Source organism: Leptodactylus fuscus, chromosome 4 (assembly GCF_031893055.1).
Source record: "Leptodactylus fuscus isolate aLepFus1 chromosome 4, aLepFus1.hap2, whole genome shotgun sequence".
NCBI lineage: Eukaryota > Metazoa > Chordata > Amphibia > Anura > Leptodactylidae > Leptodactylus > Leptodactylus fuscus.
The window spans coordinates 104945396-104966097 of NC_134268.1; the positions used below are offsets into that span (position 1 = coordinate 104945396).

General features: G+C 42.7%; 1 protein-coding gene across 1 annotated transcript in view; it reads right to left on the minus strand.

Annotated features, from left to right (window-relative positions):
- Positions 1-612: 612 nt before the first annotated feature.
- Positions 613-20702, minus strand: part of LOC142200528 (pyrimidine-specific ribonucleoside hydrolase RihA-like) — a 29573-nt gene continuing 9483 nt past the window's right edge. The window contains exons 3-6 of the mRNA XM_075270959.1: positions 13662-13841; positions 7548-7659; positions 4522-4658; positions 613-1007 (exon numbers count right to left, since the gene is read on the minus strand). Of these exons, the coding sequence (XP_075127060.1) occupies positions 660-1007; positions 4522-4658; positions 7548-7659; positions 13662-13841 (777 nt within the window). The 3' untranslated portion in view covers positions 613-659. The remainder of the gene's footprint in view (positions 1008-4521; positions 4659-7547; positions 7660-13661; positions 13842-20702) is intronic.

Genomic DNA, 20702 nt, shown 5'->3' on the forward strand with positions numbered 1-20702 from the left:
GAACAGCATCAGGACATTGATGCAGCGACATGATATGGGAGGCACGGGTCCCCTAGGGGGCATAAAGGGAAGCAGCGGTGGCTGTGAGCTGGAGCGGTGACTGGCATGTAAGAACGCAGGCACGTGGGCCAACAGTAAGAGTATTGTTTGGGCAAACCCCAGGAGATATGTCTTGTGAGGTTCACCTTGTGGTTCAGTTTGGGCCAAATACTATTATTACACTCTGAGATCTCTTCACAACACATAATGACGTCAGCATAGAAGAGGGCCGAAGACAACAGAGTTACACTGGAACCCAGGAGAGATAAGTAACACAGGTTTTTTTTATATTTGCCACCTCCCCTGGGCCTCTGATCATTATACTCTGATGCTGGGTGGGGGTGGGATTTGCTATTGGTTCCACACTTTGCTAGTTATAAATCTGGCAAGATCTATACCTGAAAGCCAGGTGGGTTGAAATAAACACAAACATTTTAGTTATTCTCATTTTAATGTTTAGGTAAAAGAAATTACAGCATAAGTAATGCAACTAGCACCATAAGCATATTGCCCTTGTGTAATAAAATATTAAACTGCAATATTTGTTGCAAAATATCCTAGAAAATCTATTGTTTTATGATTCATATACTTATTTTACTCTTATATTACACTCAAATGAGTTAAATGACAGTGGACTCCATAAGTACTTTAAACTTTTCCATGTCACATCCATTTATCACAAAGACGTGATTTGTTTTTTTGAACTCATCAATCAAATCCAGTACCATCATTCCCCGAGTACATTTTCCATTGAGCTCTACAGTTACTGCACATTCAATGACCTTTGTAACTGTACTTCCATCAATAGCAGCAGCCATTGCATAGGAGTCACAGGAAACAAATCCAGGGCCACCCACAATAGCCTTCTCCTCTTTCTCACTTCTGGAGTATTGCAAGCTGTGGGCATAGATCTTCTTTATAAAATCGGATTTCTTGGTCCCCATATTCACCCATTTGTCATACCACTCCTGTGATCAAAAAAGGAAATATTATATAGCAGGATATCTCAAAGAGAAACATTAACGTCCGTTTTTTCCTTACTCAATAGGCTGTGTAGTGGCGGGGTGAACTGCTCACCGGAGATGGAACTTACTAGGTATCCAGTGGCGTAACTACCGTGGTAGCAGCAGTAGCAGCTGCCACAGGGCCCGGGCCATTAGGGGGCCTGGTGACAGCCGCTACCGCTGCGGTTTTTTTAAAATAGGCTGTTACAGGCCCTATTCACTTGCCTATACTGCCTGGGCCGGGATCGGCAAGTGACACCGCGGGCCCCACAGGGGCTATCATTATACTCGGGGGTCTTTGCAGATCCCCGAGTATAATGACCGGCGGATCGGGAGAGGTAATAAACATAAAAAACTGTTACTTACCTCTCCGCGATCCTGCCATATAGGCCTCCGTCCTACTGTTGTCTGACGTCTCTGACGTCACATGAACCCGGCATGCTTCCCGGGTCATGTGATGTCCGATGTCATTAACGAAGGACGCGAGCGGCGGTCAGCACAGGAGGACAGCACAGCACAGGAGCCGGGGAACAGGTAAGAAGCAACAGTGGGTTTTTTTTTAATGTTTTTATTCCCCGGGTCTCTGATTATTATACTCTGGGGTCTGAAAAGACCCCAGAGTATAATAATTGTTTATGGGTGTCCACAGAGGGACACTATTGGGGTTAATACTGTGTGCAGGGGCCACTATTGGGGTTAATACTATGTGCAGGGGACACTATTGGGGTTAATACTGTGTGCAGGAGCCACTATTGGGGTTAATACTGTGTGCAGGGGACACTATTGGGGTTAATACTGTGTGCAGGGGACACTACTGGGGTTAATACTGTGTGCAGGGGACACTATTGGGGTTAATACTGTGTGCAGGGGCCAGTAAGGGACATAATAGAGTGCGGAGGAGGGGGTCGGTCGAGGTCTTCGGCGTCAGTTGGGATGGGGGGGGGGGCCATGTCAAAAGTTCGCCACGGGGCCCCGCCATTCCTAGTTACGCCACTGTAGGTATCCATAAGATCCCGAACAGACATAGAACGCTGGTGTGTCAAGCTTTGGGAGTTGCCTATTTGCTCATAGCCCGTAGATGGAACTATCTCTTCCTGCCCTTCCTTAGCGGAATTGACCTCTATGGTATCGCTAAATTATTAGTTTGGTGTGCAAACGGGTGTTTGCATGTTCAGGTGGCAACCTAGATACATTTCGGAGGAGGTGGGAGGTCTGGACAGCTTTTTTTCCCCCACCAATGGCACGGTATGTACATAGGAATTTGCCCACTCTATTCGACTTAATGCACCTGAGGAGACCTGATATTGTTTTTGTGTGCCTTAAAAATACATTTTTCCTGAATATCCTGCACTGCAAAGCTACTATTAGTAATTCTTAGCTTAAAGAGGACCTTTCATCAGATCGGGCACAGGCAGTTCTATATACTGCTGGAAAGCTGACAGTGCGCTGAATTCAGCGCACTATCGGCTTTCCCGATCTGTGCCCGGTGTAAAGCGCTATCGGTCCCGGTACCGTAGGGCTTTACAGTCAGAAGGGCGTTTCTGACACTTAGCCAGGGATGCCCTTCTGCCCAGCAGCACCTATCGCACTGTGCTCTAAGACTGGGGAGGAACGCCCCCTCCCCTCCTGATAATACTCGTCTATGGACGAGCACTGTGAGCAGAGGGAGGGGGCGTTCCTCCCTGCTCCACAGTACAGCGCTGCTTTCCAGCAGTATATAGAACTGCCTGTGCCCGATCTGATGAAAGGTCCTCTTTAAGAGAGCTGTTGGACGCTTGGGGGTGGGTGGACCCGCTGCTGTTTAGTCCAGTTCTGTCCCACTTTCTAGGAGCGGTTAGAGTGGTTCCTTAAATTTCATCCTGTCTGATTATCTTATCAGAGGTTCTGAGGCCTATTGTTAATCTTAGTTACTGTTATAGTTACTGTTATTCATTGTTTCACTACTGGGGTTTCGGTCTCGATTTGCACACTATCTATAACTTATGCATTGGTCTCACAATACTTTGTCTTGCTCTGTACTATTTGCAGTGTTTTGACTTACACCGTTGTGCCTTCAGATCACGCATGTGCTATATGGTGCATTTATTCATATATGTATTACAGTAGAATCTAACCTTTGTTAATTTTGTATATTGTTTGGCCATATAGGCCTTATTGTTTCTGCTATTATCCTTGTACTATGTGTCTTTTTCTTGAAAAATTTCAACAAATACTATTGACTCAAAAGAGAAACATTAACACCACACCTGTTACTTTACTATTCACAAGACTTATTTTAATGGTTGTGAAAACAGTGGCCCCTTGGGTTTAAGGCTGAGGCCCCACATTGCGGAAACGCAGCTTTTTTTTTTGTTGCAGATTTTGCCATAGCAGCGGAGGCAGCTGTCACAGAGCCATTAGGGGACATTAGGGGCCCGGTGACAGCTGCTACTGCTGCTATCATTATACTCGGGGGTCTTTTCGAACCCCCGAGTATAATGATTGGCGGACCAGGAGAGATAAGGGAACGTAAAAAACACTGTTACTTACCTCTCCACGATCCTGCCAGGCCTCCTTCCTGACGTCCTTTCTGACGTCTCTGACGTCACATAAACCCGGTCTGCGTCCCGGGTCATGTGACGTCCGACATCATAGCAGAAGGACGGCAGCAAAGAAGACAGCGTAGGAGCCGGGGACAGGTAAATAACAGTGTTTTTTTATGTTTTTATTCCCCCGGGTCTCCGATTATTATACTCTGGGGTCTGAAAAGACCCCAGAGTATAATAATTGTTTATGGGTGTCCACTATGGGGGATAATACTGTGTGCAGGGGCCACTATTGGGGTACAATACTGTGTGCAGGGGCCACTATTGGGGTACAATACTGTGTGCAGGGGCCACTATTGGGGCATAATACTGTGTGCAGGGGCCACTATTGGGGTACAATACTGTGTGCAGGGGGCCACTATTGGGGTACAATACTGTGTGCAGGGGCCACTATTGAGGTATAATACTGTGTGCAGGGGCCACTATTGAGGTACAATACTGTGTGCAGGGGCCACTATTGGGGCATAATACTGTGTGCAGGGGCCACTATTGGGGCATAATACTGTGTGCAGGGGCCACTATGGGGGATAATACTATGTGCAGGGGCCACTATGGGGGATAATACTGTGTGCAGGGGCCACTATGGGGCATAATAGAACGCGCAGGAATGCGTAGGAGGGGGTCGGTCGAGGTCTTCGGCGTTGGTGTTGGTCGGGGGGGGGCTCCATGTCAAAAGTTCGCCACGGGGCCCTGCCATTCCTAGTTACGCCACTGGTAATGGGAGATATATAGGGAGTTCTTATACTTCTCTCTTCTGCTTAATCCACTCTGCAAAAAAAAAAAGCTGCGCTTCTGCAATGTGGGGCCTTAGCCTACGACAGCCTGAAAAATAGATGTTTTCCACAGTTATTTTGCACCTCTTTCATGTGAATGTAGCCTTATTCTCTACTTACCCATGGAAGCTTGTGACGACATGCATACTCCCATGTAACAATATAGGTTGTACATAAGTAGGAATTGAGGACAATGTAAGCAGCTTCTGGGTCTGCGAGGAAGTTAAACTCACCGCATGCTGTAGTATTTCCTCTTGCTAGAGAAAGAGAATGTCATAAGTAAAATTACTTTATATCGAAACCAACACAGTTATCTATAACAGGTAATGTACTTTACTATACATTGCCTAAAAAGTACAGATTCTCCAATGGCACATAACCATGTACAGTTCCTATATGGTCAAGTTCATATATGACAAAAATGATGCAAGATTATAATAGAGAAAATTATTGATTCCAGAAGGATCACTAAGGCGTTTATTAAGTGTTTTAATACTTGGTATTGTATGGAATCTGTATTGAACAGAATCAATGTGGCCAGAGATAGATAGATGATAGATAGATGATAGATAGATAGATAGATAGATAGATAGATAGATAGATAGATAGATAGATAGATAGATAGATAGATAGATCTCCTATCTATCTATCTACTGAGAAGTTGGGTAGACAGTCAAGTCTTCCTCCCACTGAGGGAGGAGACTAGTGTGTTAGCTCGAGTGTTTTAGTTAGACTGCCCCAACCTGTTATTACAAGTCATGACAAGTGATAATATTGCAAGATAGAATTGAGGCATTTTGCTTGCACATTTTGAGTAGAAGTGCGTCATCTGGGACCTATGATCCTCAGACCTCACCCAGCACCCTTTAGGAAGCTGCACCCCAAAGCTTGCACATTAGCAGGTATTTGTGTACAGTGGAAGAGAAAAAGAGAACACTTAATGTTAATAATAAGGTGACTTACACTTTCCAAAGATGTCTTTCTTGTTTTGCATTATAACCCCATTTTCATTTTCCCGGTGGGATACAGGGCCCGTAGCCAGCTGGAGATGGCCTTGGCCCCAGACCACTATGTAAGCAGTAAGGGAAAGCCTGGTTCCCTGACTGCTATACACATTGTAAATGAAAAGTGGCCCCAGCATGTCGCCAGGCACTTTTTCAATACATGATAGCCCAGGGAAGGTGAGTTAAAATAATAAAAAGTTATACTCACCTCTCCTGGGCTCAGTGTCCTCTCTGGTGCTCTTCCGTCATATGACTGAGGCCTGTGATGAAGTCACACGGGGCTCAGCGGCGTAATGATGAGCAATCACAGGCCTTATCAGGGACGTCAAGAAGATGGACGAAGATGCTGACGACAGTCGGAGCCAGGATGCTCAGGAAAGGTGAGGCAAGGAGAGTATTAGTGTTTGTTATTTTTATTCCCCTTCCCTGGACCTCTGATTATTATACTCTGGGGTATGAGGAGACCCCAGGGTATAATAATAGCACCGCAGTGGGTGGGGGGAACAGTTAGGAGCATATGATACTATGGGGGGGACATTGCTGGGCATGTAATAGTGAGGGGGACACTGCTAGGCATATAATACTGTGGGGGGGGGACACTGCTAGGTATATAATACTGTGTGGGGGCCACCGCTGGGCATATAATACTGTGTGGGGGCCACTGTGAAGTATATAATACTGTGTGGGGGGCACTGCAGAGCATATAATACTATGTGGGTGCCACTGTGGAGTATATGATACTGTGTGGGGGCCACTGTGAAGTATATAATACTGTGTGTGGGGAACTGAAGAGCATATAATACTATGTGGGTGCCACTGTGGAGTATATGATACTGTGTGGGGCCTCTACTATTCACATCACATGCCATCCATTATATAGCAGCCATGCACTATTATTACAAGCTGTAATAACATCGTTTGATGATTATAAGGGTGCATTCACACTGAGTAAACGCTAGCTTATTCTGAACGTAAAACACGTTCAGAATAAGCGGCGTCTAAAGCAGCTCCATTCATTTCTATGGGAGCGGGGATACGAGCGCTCCCCATAGAAATGAATGGGCTGCTTCTTTCACTCCGTGCAGTCCCATTGAAGTGAATGGGGAGTGCCGGCGTATACGGCAAGCTCTGCTCATGCCGGAGCGTACACGCCGGCACTCCCCATTCACTTCAATGGGACTGCACGGAGTGAAAGAAGCAGCCCATTCATTTCTATGGGGAGCGCTCGTATCCCCGCTCCCATAGAAATGAATGGAGCTGCTTTAGACGCCGCTTATTCTGAACGTGTTTTACGTTCAGAATAAGCTAGCGTTTACTCAGTGTGAATTCACCCTAAAACTGATGCTTTGCAATGTGAATAGAGAAGAAGTCACGGTGCTCATAAAAGCACCACGGTAACTTCAAAGAATTGATCAGCAGGCGTCCCAGGTGTTGGACCCTCACTGACCTTTATATCTCTAAGGGCTCGTTCACATCTGCGCCCGTACTCCGTTCTGCAGGTTTCCGTTTCCTGCACAAAACAGGGGCAGGAGACGGAAACCTGCCGGAATGTTTCAATACCATTCATTTAAATGGGCTTGAAAAGTCTCCGGTTATGTGTGCCGGTGAGCTTTTTATGCGCTCCGCGGCGAAACCGTTTTTTTTTTAACCGGACACAGAGTCGGACATGCAGTACTCTGCATGACAGGTTTCTGCATGCAGAAGACGGAAACCTGAAAACGGAGTTCAGGCGCTGATGTGAACCCAGCGTTAGACTGTTAGGACCCTGCAGATCAGCTGTTTTCTGAAGCACGCACCTCCCAGTATAGTTTATGTGCTGAGCGCTGCTGACTCACCATATTCTTGATAACTGCAGTTTTGCAACTACAGCTGTATCCCTTTCAAGTATCTGAGATATCGCTGAAGCACCTGTAACCGTCACTGTCAAAAATATGCTGGGGGGAGGGGGAAAGTGTGGTAAAATACATGCTGCGGACACGTAATGATTTTGGAAATCGCACCATGTCTATTATACCTATGGAAATGCCAGAAGTTTCCCTATTGGTATAATTGAAGCAGAAAGTCCATAGAGGAAACCTCTGCAAACTTAACCAGCACAATATCAATGCAATGTTTGTAGACAAGCTATATACTGTGACTTACATTCCATATTTCCTCCCATTATGTATAAGCTGTAAAGTTTCTGGGGAAAGGTAGGGTCCATTCTAACTGTGAGAGCCAAGTTAGTCAATGGACCTGTAGCCACTAAAGAAATCTGCAATTAAACATAGGATAAATGAATTAGCTTGATGGCACAGTAATATATATGCATGTAGTGTTGTTTTTCTAGGTTTAGATCTTAACCCCTTAGCGACCCTTGACGTAACTGTACGTCATGGGTCGCATGGGGATGTATGGAGCGAGCTCACACGCTGAGCTCGCTCCATACACGGCAGATGCCGGCTGTATAATACAGCCAGGACCTGCCACTAACAGCAGCGGTCGGTGCCCGAGCCGATCGCTGCTGTTAACCCTTTACACACTGCGGTCAAACGTGACCGCAGTGTGTAAACGGCGCCGGCGGCATGGGCGCCGCCATGTTTTGCCGATCGCCGCCCTCCTGAACGTCACAAGAGGGCGGTGATCGGTTGCTATGACAGCCGGAAGCCTATTGAAGGCTTCCAGGCTTGTCTCTGCACTAGATCTATTAGACGATGCCAGAGGCATCGTCTAATAGAAGTGCTGCGATTTTCCTATTCACTGCAATACTGTAGTATTGCAGTGAATAGTATGAGCGATCAGACTCCCTAGGTTTCAAGGTACCTAAGGGGTCTGATCATAAATGTAACAGAAGAAAAAAAAAAGTTTTTAAAAGTATTAAAAAAATTAAAAAAATATAAAAGTTCAAATCACCCCCCTTTCCCTAGATCAGCTATAAAGGTAATTAAAGAACATTAAACATAAACATATTAGGTATCCCTGCGCTCCAAAATGCCTGAACTATTAGAATATTAAAACATTTATCCCGTACTGCGAACGGCGTAGCGGCAAAAAAAATAAAAACAGCCAAAAAGCGTTTTTTTCAACACTTTGCCTCCTATAAAAAATTGAATAAAAAGTGATCAAACCATCGGATCTTTCCCCAAATGGTATCAATAGAAACGTCATCTTGTCCCGCATAAAAAGACACCACAACCAGCTCCATACATGGAAATATGAAAAAGTTACAGGTGTTAGAACATGATGACACAAATTTTTTTTTCTATTTTGCAAAGTTTATCATTTTTTTAAAAGTATCAAAAAATTTCAAATACTATATAAATTTGGTATCACCGCGTTTGTACTGACACGTAGAACACAGGTAACATGTCATTTGTACCAAACAGTGAATGCTGTAAAAATTAAACCCATAAGAAAATGGCGCAAATGCATTTTTTCTCCAATTGCGCCTCATTCTGAATTTTTTTCCAGCTTCCCAGTACATTGCACAGCATATTGAATGGTGCCATTACAAAGTACAATTTAAGGGGTTAATGAACCAGTTTAGATAAAACCAAATAGACTAACGATCCAATATAATATCCATTCCCATGTGACGAAGAAATATCTCTAAGTCTAATGTTTTATAAAGTGCGTAGTGAAAAGTCTTTACAATTGTTCCATCAGTCAATCCCCGGTTATCTCATTTTCTACAGTGCTGTACAAATATCTTAGGCAGGAGTGGAAAAAATGCTTTTCACTGTCAGCACCCCGCCCTGCCCATTTACAGATGGTGTGATGTCCATGGTTGATCTGCATTTTTACATCAGTGAAAAGCAGATCAATTTTTTTTTCGTCTTCTGTATTTTGAACGTCTCTGGGTCTGTGAAAAACAGATGACACATGGATTTTCTGACTGACCCCTACACTTTCTTTAACCAAAAGGCAAAAAAGAAAACCTACAGCAACAACATTAAAAAGACAATTCATAGTTATTGATTACATACAAAATAAAGACATAAATGTATATATCAGTGGGGGGGGACAGGGAGGATACCACATAGATAAAACCATCAAGGAAGGTAGTATGGGGTAAGTAATGCATATTAGGGAAAACTGACCTCGCCCGCCATGACCACATATAATGGTATATACTGGCACAGTGTGCAAAAACATACAACAAACTGCAAATAGATATCTATATATAGAAAAAGGCAGGGAGGAAAAGATAAATACAATGTGAAAGCAGCCCTTATACAAACCGACCAAGCTCACATCCACAGAAGATTTGTGATCAATTTTCCCAGGTATTTGGAATCACCTCCCTGCCAAGTTCCTTCCAAGATTGTGAGCAAGTGTGCCTAGAAGAACTCATGGTGTTTTGAAGGCAAAAGGTGGTCGCACCGAATAATGATTTGATTTAGGTTTATCATTTGTTCATTCAGTTTGATAAATTACATTCTTACTTTGCAGCATTTCCACACATGCGTAAAACCTTTGCACAGTACTGTACATATACAGCAATCAATTGTACACAGGTTATTCAATTTCTGATTGAGATTCAATGGCCAGTCTCAAGACTCATGCATGGTAAAATGTTTAAAGGGGCTCTATTATTGGGAAAAGTCATTTTTAACTAATCACATCCCTGCATAGCCTTTAGAAATGCTATTCCACACCTACCTTTAGTATGTAGATGGCCTCAGTGGTTTCTGAATAAGTCCATTTTTATTCATATGCAAATGAGCTTCCAGCCAGCACAGGAAGTTCCCAGTAGCACTCGTATCGTGAATAGAGCACTGGTGACACAAGCGCACTGGTGCTCCATTGACAGTGAGACTTTAGGGAGACTTGCATTCCCCTGTTCTTCTGATAGCTGGGAGACTCCTTTAAGTAAATCAGAATGGAGTTGCAATAACCTGACAAGGTCACTACACAGTGGACAGACATGTGCTCACCAGAAGTATACAGCTCTGTACACTGTGGCCATATCTAGCTACTCAGTTGGCATTTAAATGAATGTAAATTGAGCTGTTTTAACCTGACATGGCCACTATACAGTGTACATAGCCATGGCCTTCAGCTTATACAGACCTTTAAACTGTTCTACTTCCAGAAACCTTGGCATCTGCTATCAGCTAACACTCAGTACACTCAACAATCCTAAGGATAGGCCATCCATATCTAAGTCCTGTAAAACCCGACGTAGCGGGCCACAGCCAAAAAGCTATGCAGAAAAAACCGTAGCAGAAACACATTGTGGTTTTTACCACAGCGCTTTTCTGCTTCATTTATACTTATAGGGAAAATTCTGATCTTGCTTGCACTTGCAGTGAGCTTTATGTGCAGTTTTCATAGATATGTAGAGGTAGTGGTTGTACTAATAATTGACATGCTGCGACTGTCAATTGTGGTTTTTAAAATCGCAACATGTCCACTGAGGATATTTTTCTGCAATATGTGGATGGGATTAGCCAGAATCCCATTCACTTTTCAGTCACTAAAATGCTGCCTTTTTTTGCAGCGCCATTTATGCTCGCTACGTGGGGCCCCGGCCTTAGGTTACGGCCCCAAGTAGCAAAACGCAGTAAAAAAAAAAAAAAAAAAGCTGCAGAAAAAAACACCAAAAAAGAATCCTCTGCAGATTTTTTGCCCCTATTATACCTATATTGAAAATGCCAGAGTTTCCACAGCTATAATTGACATGCTGTAATTTTCAAAAACGTGGGTGTTTTTTAAAGTGCAGCCTTTCCATTGCAGATTTTTTTCTGCAATGTGTGGTTGGGATTAGCCAGAATCCCATCCACTTTGATTCTATTGTAAAACGCAGCATTTCAACCCCAGCCAACATGGGTCCCAACTAGGGTTGAGCCGATCTTGACTTTTCAGGATCGATTTTAAAATCCGATTTCCGATCATTTTTCATTCGAACCCGATCTCGATCCCAATGCAAGTCAATGGGATTTTTTTTTTAATCGGAGATCGGATTTTAAAAGCAATCCTACCCCCTGGTGTCCACTTACCTCCAGAGATGGCTGGTCCTCTGCCCCGTGCCTTCATTCTTCGCCTCGCTGCTGCTCCACGCTGCTTTTCTTCCTTCGCTGCCCCCTCCCTGCCAGGTTAGGAGAGTGTGGGCGGGTTAGGAGAGTGTGGGCAGGTACTGGGAGGGGAGACGTCACGTCTCCCCGCCCTGTACCCGCCCACACTCTAAGCCACAAGCCCCGCCTACCTAGCGCTTTAAACACTAACCTGGGAGGCGGGGCAGCGAGGCATGAAGAAGGAGGGCACTGGAGCAGCCATCTCTAGAGGTAAGTAGCTGCTAGAGATTTAGTTTAGCCTTCCATTCAAATGTATGGAGGCAGCCAGCGCGCAGGGGGTTAAGGCTGTGTGTCGGCTGCTTCCATTCATTCTTAGGGAACTGCAGTGGAGCCTTCACACTGAATATACATCGTATACTCAGTGTGAAGGCTAAGCAATGCATTGTGGGAAAAATCACCGATCTCGATCCCACATAAAAAGATCGTGTTCGGAATTCCGATGGCGATCGTGAAATTTTCTCGATCGCCGATCGGAATCCGATCTTTTCCGAACACAATCGCTCAACCCTAGTCCCAACCATAAGGACTGATGGCCAGTAATACAGTCCTATGAAAAAGTTTGGGCACCCCTATTAATCTTAATCATTTTTAGTTCTAAATATTTTGGTGTTTATAACAGCCATTTCAGTTTGATATATCTAATAACTGATGGACACAGTAATATTTCAGGATTGAAATGAGATTTATTGTACTAACAGAAAATGTGCAATATGCATTAAACCAAAATTTGACCGGTGCAAAAGTATGGGCACCTCAACAGAAAAGTGACATTAATATTTAGTAGATCCTCCTTTTGCAAAGATAACAGCCTCTAGTCGCTTCCTGTAGCTTTTAATCAGTTCCTGGATCCTGGATAAAGGTATTTTGGACAAACAATTCAAGTTCAGTTAAGTTAGATGGTCGCCGAGCATGGACAGCCCGCTTCAAATCATCCCACAGATGTTCAATGATATTCAGGTCTGGGGACTGGGATGGCCATTCCAGAACATTGTAATTGTTCCTCTGCATGAATGCCTGAGGATTTGGAGCGGTGTTTTGGATCATTGTCTTGCTGAAATATCCATCCCCGGCGTAACTTCAACTTCGTCACTGATTCTTGAACATTATTCTCAAGAATCTGCTGATACTGAGTGGAATCCATGCGACTCTCAACTTTAACAAGATTCCCGATGCCGGCATTGGCCACACAGCCCCAAAGCATGATGGAACCTCCACCAAATTTTACAATGGGTAGCATGTGTTTTTCTTGGAATGCTGTTTCTTTTTGGACGCCATGCATAACGCCTTTTTTTATAACCAAACAACTCAATTTTTGTTTCCAAAATGAAGCTGCCTTGTCCAAATGTGCTTTTTCATACCTCAGGCAACTCTATTTGTGGCGTACGTGCAGAAACGGCTTCTTTCTCATCACTCTCCCATACAGCTTCTATTTGTGCAAAGTGCGCTGTATAGTTGACCGATGCACAGTGACACCATCTGCAGCAAGATGATGCTGCAGCTCTTTGGAGGTGGTCTGTGGATTGTCCTTGACTGTTCTCACCATTCTTCTTCTCTGCCTTTCTGATATTTTTCTTGGCCTGCCACTTCTGGGCTTAACAAGAACTGTCCCTGTGGTCTTCCATTTCCTTACTATGTTCCTCACAGTGGAAACTGACAGGTTAAATCTCTGAGACAACTTTTTGTATCCTTCCCCTGAACAACTATGTTGAACAATCTTTGTTTTCAGATCATTTGAGAGTTGTTTTGAGTAGCCCATGATGCCACTCTTCATAGGAGATTCAAATAGGAGATCAACTTGCAATTGGCCACCTTAAATACCTTTTCTTATGATTGGATACATCTGGCTATGAAGTTCAAAGCTCACTGAGGTTACAAAACCAATTTTGTGCTTCAGTAAGTCAGTAAAAAGTAGTTAGGGGAATTCAAATCAATAAAATGATAAGGGTGCCCATACTTTTGCACCGGTCAAATTTTGGTTTAATGCATATTGCACATTTTCTGTTAGTACAATAAACCTCATTTCAATCCTGAAATATTACTGTGTCCATCAGTTATTAGATATATCAAACTGAAATGGCTGTTGCAAACACCAAAATATTTAGAACAAAAAATGATTAAGATTAATAGGGGTGCCCAAACTTTTTCATAGGACTGTATATACAATATCCAGGCCGCATTGATCTCTTGTAATCGATAGTACCTGGCCAGGATATTCAGACGCAAACCGTTTCATAGCATCCACAGCATGTTCCTTCTGAATGAATTCCAAACCAGGAGCACTGGAATCAGGTACATCCCCTAGACCATCTTTACCATGAAAATATGATGCATTGATATTGTCTCCTAGAATAGATGTAGATGCTCCTCTAAAGACAGGAATCTACAAAATCAGGAAAAAGAAAAAAAATTAATAATCTGTAGTAGGTTTTCAATATAGTATTGTAGTACTACATTTTCTTCTTTCTAAATGTAAAGAAGATAATTATTTGCAGAATGAAATTATGCATATGTAATATTATTTTAGCTTTGGTTTTGGCAAACATTAACCAACCTTAAGCTCCATTCAGATCATCTTTTTTTACATCTGTTTAGCAGACCCATTTTTGGATGCAAACAGAAGACCATCCAATTACATAGAAATTTTTTGCATCCATTAAACTTGATCTGAATGGAGCCTTATTTTGACTTAATAATATTTACCTTTGATTAAAGGGGTTATTCAGTTTCTAACATTGATGGCCTATGGGTAATGCAGCCTATGACTACTAGTGATCTGTGGGGTTCCTGTATGTTGGACCCTGCATATCTGATATTGATGTCCTATCAATGTTAGAAACCAGCTAACCCCTTTTTATTCTAATACTATATCAAACATTTTAACAGCAATATTTCAGAATAGGATAGGAAGTTTAGAAAAGCATTGGTTCCACCTGCTGACTAAATTGGAATACTACAAATCTGCAGTATAAAAGGTAATTTGTAGTTTTGTGTGAAGCTAGCGTTATTATGTTTAGTCTGAGGGTTTTGTTTTATGCATTTCTAAATTCTTTTATTTTATTTCAACAAAACAGGTTCCTATTGCTTAACAACACAAAAACCTAGACAGTGGATACTTTGTGGAGGCTCCAGTGTAAACCTGCAGATTCCATACAAGCTTAGTTTGCAAACGCAACATAAAAATGACACAGACGTTTCAACAGGATTACCAACACAATATGAACTTTCCCTTGTCTTCCCCTTTTCAATCTTCAGCTTCAGACAATGAAACCTATTGTAGAGTAAAAGTGGATGTTCTTTTCCTAGCAACCTATCAAAAAAGTAACAACACGCCAACAACATGCTCATTATATGGCTTCCCAGCGAGCCAATGAGATGCCGGAACAATCACGTGCACAGTGCGAGGAATGAGTTCAGCAGCAGGACAGCTTAAGAGCTGCTGAAACGCCAGAGCAGGCAAACCATCGACGGCAGCAATTTGCTTGATATCAGCGGATCATCGACTTCAACAACACGTAGGCGAAGTTGCGGGCAGAGGCTAGTTGCTTGTAAAGTTGAAAAAAGATGTCCCCAAGAAATAGCAAAAATGATCTGCTTGTAATAGCACCACCTGGTGTTCAAAATGTATAAGTCTCTGCATTTCATTTCGATTCTGTTAGATATACAGTACAGACAGTGGGGCCCTGGCAACAGTCACTACCCCTACATTTTTTTTCTTTTCTTAATAGGCTATTACAGGCTGGAGTTACTCTGTCCGGTAACTGGCAGTATTTACATACCGATCCTGGCAGGGGGATCGCTAAGTGACGCCGCGGCCGCACAAGCACTATTATTATACTCAGGGGTCTTTTCAGACTCCTGAGTATAATGATGGGGGTAGAACAATTGTAGAAGAATTGGAAGGGCACTCACCCACATCAAGGCTCATCTTCATAAAAAACTTCTTTATTAAGGTAGCATATCTTTAAGAACAATTAGTGCATGGAGGGAAAACAGCATAAGTAGACAACAGCCGTTTCGCGCAGCTATGTGCGCTTTCTCAAGCCTCAGAATGCAATCTCAAATAGACAGAACAGCAGGTTTAAATACTATTGAAACAATCAGGCATAAGTGAAAACCCCTGGAATGGATACAAAGTTTAGCCAATAGAAAAGCAGATAATGCCCTCCATGAAAATTCATATGGACAAAGAGGACCAGAATGAAAACTGCCGCTGTCCTCTTTGAACCAATTGGTGAAGGGCCGATGCTCATGCGCAGATATAGCCCATTATTCTTTAGAGCAGCATGAAAGAGTCTCCGTGCTTCTAATCAGTGTGTAGGGAGAAGCACGGAGATACGGCCAATGGGGGAGAGGCCTATGCGCAGACGCACATAGGTCTCTACTTTGTAACTCCCCCATTCTCAATTGAGAGACCGTCGGCCTATAAGAAAAGCGCCGATGCGCATGCGCGTTTAGACGCAAGAATATCGGCACTGCGTCCAAACGCTCTTACTACTTACAATGGAGAAGAATATAAGAGCGTTTGGACGCAGTGCCGATATTCTTGCGTCTAAACGCGCATGCGCATCGGCGCTTTTCTTATAGGCCGACGGTCTCTCAATTGAGAATGGGGGAGTTACAAAGTAGAGACCTATGTGCGTCTGCGCATTGGCCTCTCCCCCATTGGCCGTATCTCTGTGCTTCTCCCTACACACTGATTAGAAGCACGGAGACTCTTTCATGCTGCTCTAAAGAATAATGGGCTATATCTGCGCATGAGCATCGGCCCTTCACCAATTGGTTCAAAGAGGACAGCGGCAGTTTTCATTCTGGTCCTCTTTGTCCATATGAATTTTCATGGAGGGCATTATCTGCTTTTCTATTGGCTAAACTTTGTATCCATTCCAGGGGTTTTCACTTATGCCTGATTGTTTCAATAGTATTTAAACCTGCTGTTCTGTCTATTTGAGATTGCATTCTGAGGCTTGAGAAAGCGCACATAGCTGCGTGAAAAGGCTGTTGCCTACTTGCCTACTTATGCTGTTTTCCCTCCATGCACTAATTGTTCTTAAAGATATGCTACCTTAATAAAGAAGTTTTTTATGAAGATGAGCCTTGATGTGGGTGAGTGCCCTTCCAATTCTTCTACAATTGTTCTATTTTCATATTGCTTTTTCTGGTTGTCGAGCACCCCCACGGCTCCTAACATACAAGGTTATAATCCTCAAATCCACCTCCAGTCTATTTGGACTCTTATTTGCATCCCAGCAGTGCCATCCTACACATCTTTGATAATGATGGGGGGCCCCGGAAAGGTAAAGGAACATAATAAATGTGTTATTTACCTTTCCACACTCCTAACAGGCTTCGGGCCTAGTTGTGTGATGTCCTGACGTCACATGACCGGGGATTGCGTCCTGGGTCATGTCACATTAGTACATCATTAAAGAAGGCCGACACCACCGAAGACTGCAGCGGAGCGGGAGATAGGTAAGTAACAGTGGTTTTTTTTATGTTTGTGTCCCCCCAAGTCTCCGATTATTATACTCTGGCGTCTGAAAAGACCCCAGAGTATAATAACTGTTCATGGGTGTTCATTATGGGGCATAATAGTATGTGCAGGGGCCACTATGGGGCATAATACTGTGTACAGGGGCCACTATGGGGCATAATAGAGCACGCAGGAATGCGGCGGGAGGTCGGTTGGTCGGTCGAGGTCTTCAGTGTTGGTCAGGAAAGGGGGGGGGGGGCATGTCAAAATTTCGCCACGGGGTCCCGCCATTCCTAGTTACGCCACTGAGTACAGACCAAAAGTTTGGACACACCTTCTCATTCAAAGAGTTTTCTGTATTTTCATGACTATGAAAATTGTAGATTCACACTGAAGGCATCAAAACTATGAATTAACACGTGTGGAATTATATACTTAACAAAAAAGTGTGAAACAACTGAAAATATGTCTTATATTCTAGGTTCTTCAAAGTAGCCACCTTTTGCTTTGATTACTGCTTTGCACACTCTTGGCATTCTCTTAATGAGCTTCATGAGGTAGTCACCGGAAATGGTCTTCCAACAGTCTTGAAGGAGTTCCCAGAGATGCTTAGCACTTGTTGGCCCTTTTACCTTCACTCTGTGGTCCAGCTCACCTCAAACCATCTCGATTGGAGGCCAGGTCATCTGGCGTAGCACCCCATCACTCTCCTTCTTGGTCAAATAGTCCTTACACAGCCTGGAGGTGTGTTTGGGGTCATTGTCCTGTTGAAAAATAAATTATGGTCCAACTAAACACAAACCAGATGGAATAGCATGCCGCTGCAAGATGCCGTGGTAGCCATGCTAGTATGCCTTCAATTTTGAATAAATCCCCAACAGTGTCACCAGCAAAGCACCCCCACACCATCACACCTCCTCCTCCATGCTTCACGGTGGGAACCAGGCAAGTAGAGTCCATCCGTTCACCATTTCTGTGTCGCACAAAGACACGGTGGTTGGAACCAAAGATCTCAAATTTGGACTCCTCAGACCAAAGCACAGATTTCCACTGGTCTAATGTCCATTCCTTGTGTTCTGTAGCCCAAACAAGTCTCTTCTGCTTGTTGTCTGTCCTTAGCAGTGGTTTTCTAGCAGCTATTTTACCATGAAGGCACAAAGTCTCCTCTTAACAGTTGTTGTAGAGATGTGTCTGCTGCTAGAACTCTGTTTGGTATTGACCTGGTCTCTAATCTGAGTTGCTGTTAACCTGCAATTTCTGAGGCTGGTGACTCGGATGAACTTATCCTCCGCAGCAGAGGTGACTCTTGGTCTTCTTTTCCTGGGGTGGTCCTCATGTGAGCCAGTTTCTTGGTAGCGCTTGATGGTTTTTGCAACTGCATTTGGGGACACTTTCAAAGTTTTACCAATTTTTCGGACTGACTGACCTTCATTTCTTAAAGTAATGACGGCCACTCATTTTTCTTTACTTAGCTGCTTTTTTCTTGCCATAATACAAATTCTAAAAGTCTATTCAGTAGGACTATCAGCTGTGTATCCACCTGACTTCTGCACAACACAACTGATGGTCCCAACCCCATTTATAAGGCAAGAAATCCCACTTATTAAACCTGACAGGGCACACCTGTGAAGTGAAAACCATTTCCAGTGACTACCTCTTGAAGCTCATCAAGAGAATGCCAAGAGTGTGCAAAGTAGTAATCAAAGCAAAAGGTGGCTACTTTGAAGAACCTAGAACATAAGACATATTTTCAGTTGTTTCACACTTTTTGTTAAGTATATAATTCCCCATGTGTTAATTCATAGTTTTGATGCCTTCAGTGTGAATCTACAATTTTCATAGTCATGAAAATACAGAAAACTCTTTGAATGAGAAGGTATGTCCAAACTTTTGGTTTGTACTGTATATGGTCAGTAGACTACAGTAAAGCTTCTGCTGTATCCTCAGTTAAAAGAAGCATGGTTATGATTTAGGCAGAGATATCATTTACTTCTGCTTCTTAGAGATAACGCCCATCATGGTCAGGATCATTTATAAGGGTAGCTTTCACTGACTCATTATTTAATGTCCATATCTCAAATGTCACAGGAGGAAAACAACGGACATTCAATGACAGATGCAGTCATTGCATTCCGTTTCCGTTTGCATTCATCGCAATGTAAAAAAAAAAACATGATCAAAGCTTCCTTTTTTTACTTTTCTCGCTGAACTTTCACCATGCCAGACTTTTTCATCCATAACAGATTAAACAAACATGACAGAGTACAGCGTCCGTCATGTGGTTTACAATAGTCAATGGGAGCAGACAGAGACAGACAGGGCTCTGTCTGTGTCCATTACTCTGCTACAGTTAATGTCTGTTGTTGTCATCTTATGACCAATGGCAACAGTGGACATAATGGTAGTATGAACAGACCCTGATAGTAGTTAGGCAGAAGTCTGTAGTCATACTCCAAGGTTAGATAAGCACTTCTCAGCTCCAAGTGTGATTGTTCAGGACATGGTGTAGTGCTTATCTAACTGATTTTCCCTCACTACTTGGTCTGATTCAAGACATTTTCTTTTTATTACTATACACTGTTTACACTGTTGTGTAAAGTTTTAAGGGTGAGAAAAAATGCTGCACAGGAAGAATTTTTTTTTAAAAAAATAAAATTGTTAATAGTATATTATTATCAATTAACAAAATAAAGTGAATGAACAAAAGAGAAATCTAAAGAACACCAAAGATTAATGTGATTTAGGTTTTTCCTTTGTTCATTCACTTGAGTATTTGTTAAAAAAAAAATAAACTATTAACCCTTTTTTAATGCATTCTTACTTTCAGCATGTTTCCACACCTGTCTAAAATGTTGGCACACTACTGTAAAGTCTGCTACCCATGCTAGACTCTCTCTGATAAAGCAAGTGGAAAAGCCTATATCCAGCCTAAATACCGACCCACAATGAAAATAGCATTGCCAATGATCTGATCTGTTCTAGTTGTGAGAGAGTGAAGGGTGTGGTCTGGGAAGACAGGTATGTCCCAGCCAGGCAGCTAAAGGGTGTTTGGTAAAAACTCACAATACAACATGGAAAAAGCACAAGCTAATACAAGAAGACAGTAATCCAACCAATATAAAAAAATATCAAATATTTTATTACACACTAGATAACAAATTATTATTAAAAACAATAATGTACAGCAGGGCAGATGGATTTAAGCCAAAGACATACAAAAATAGACACATAGAATAAAGAACGTGGGTGCTTATGCTAGACCATATAAAATGAATATAGGTAGGTATAATAGCATAGGATAACACTTATGTAAGTATAGCAAGGCTATATTAGTACCAACAATAAAATACTGTTGGCAAACAGCACCCCTCCAAAAATATGTCCCTACAAATATATATCTATATACTGATATTTTATAATTATAGCATAAATAGCTGAGGACATATAGGAGGAGGCAAAAAGATATGTAGAGTGTGAGATAAACTACATGGGTATTACTCCCATCAATAAGATAATAGATTACAACAGTGTCATATCCAGAGGAATCCAATATAGGACCATAATCACACTACAATGCAGCCTAGGGTATACAGATATAGAATGCCAATAGCTCCTATAAGGCAATAAGCCAAATACCTGAAGTCATGTCTCCAAATGGTAAAGGTCAGCTAACACCCACGATAAAGTACTGACAGTTAGGTAGACGGACCACCCCTACGCGTTTCGCCACTACAGTGGCTTCCTCAGGAGGTGACAATACTGTAAGGCAGA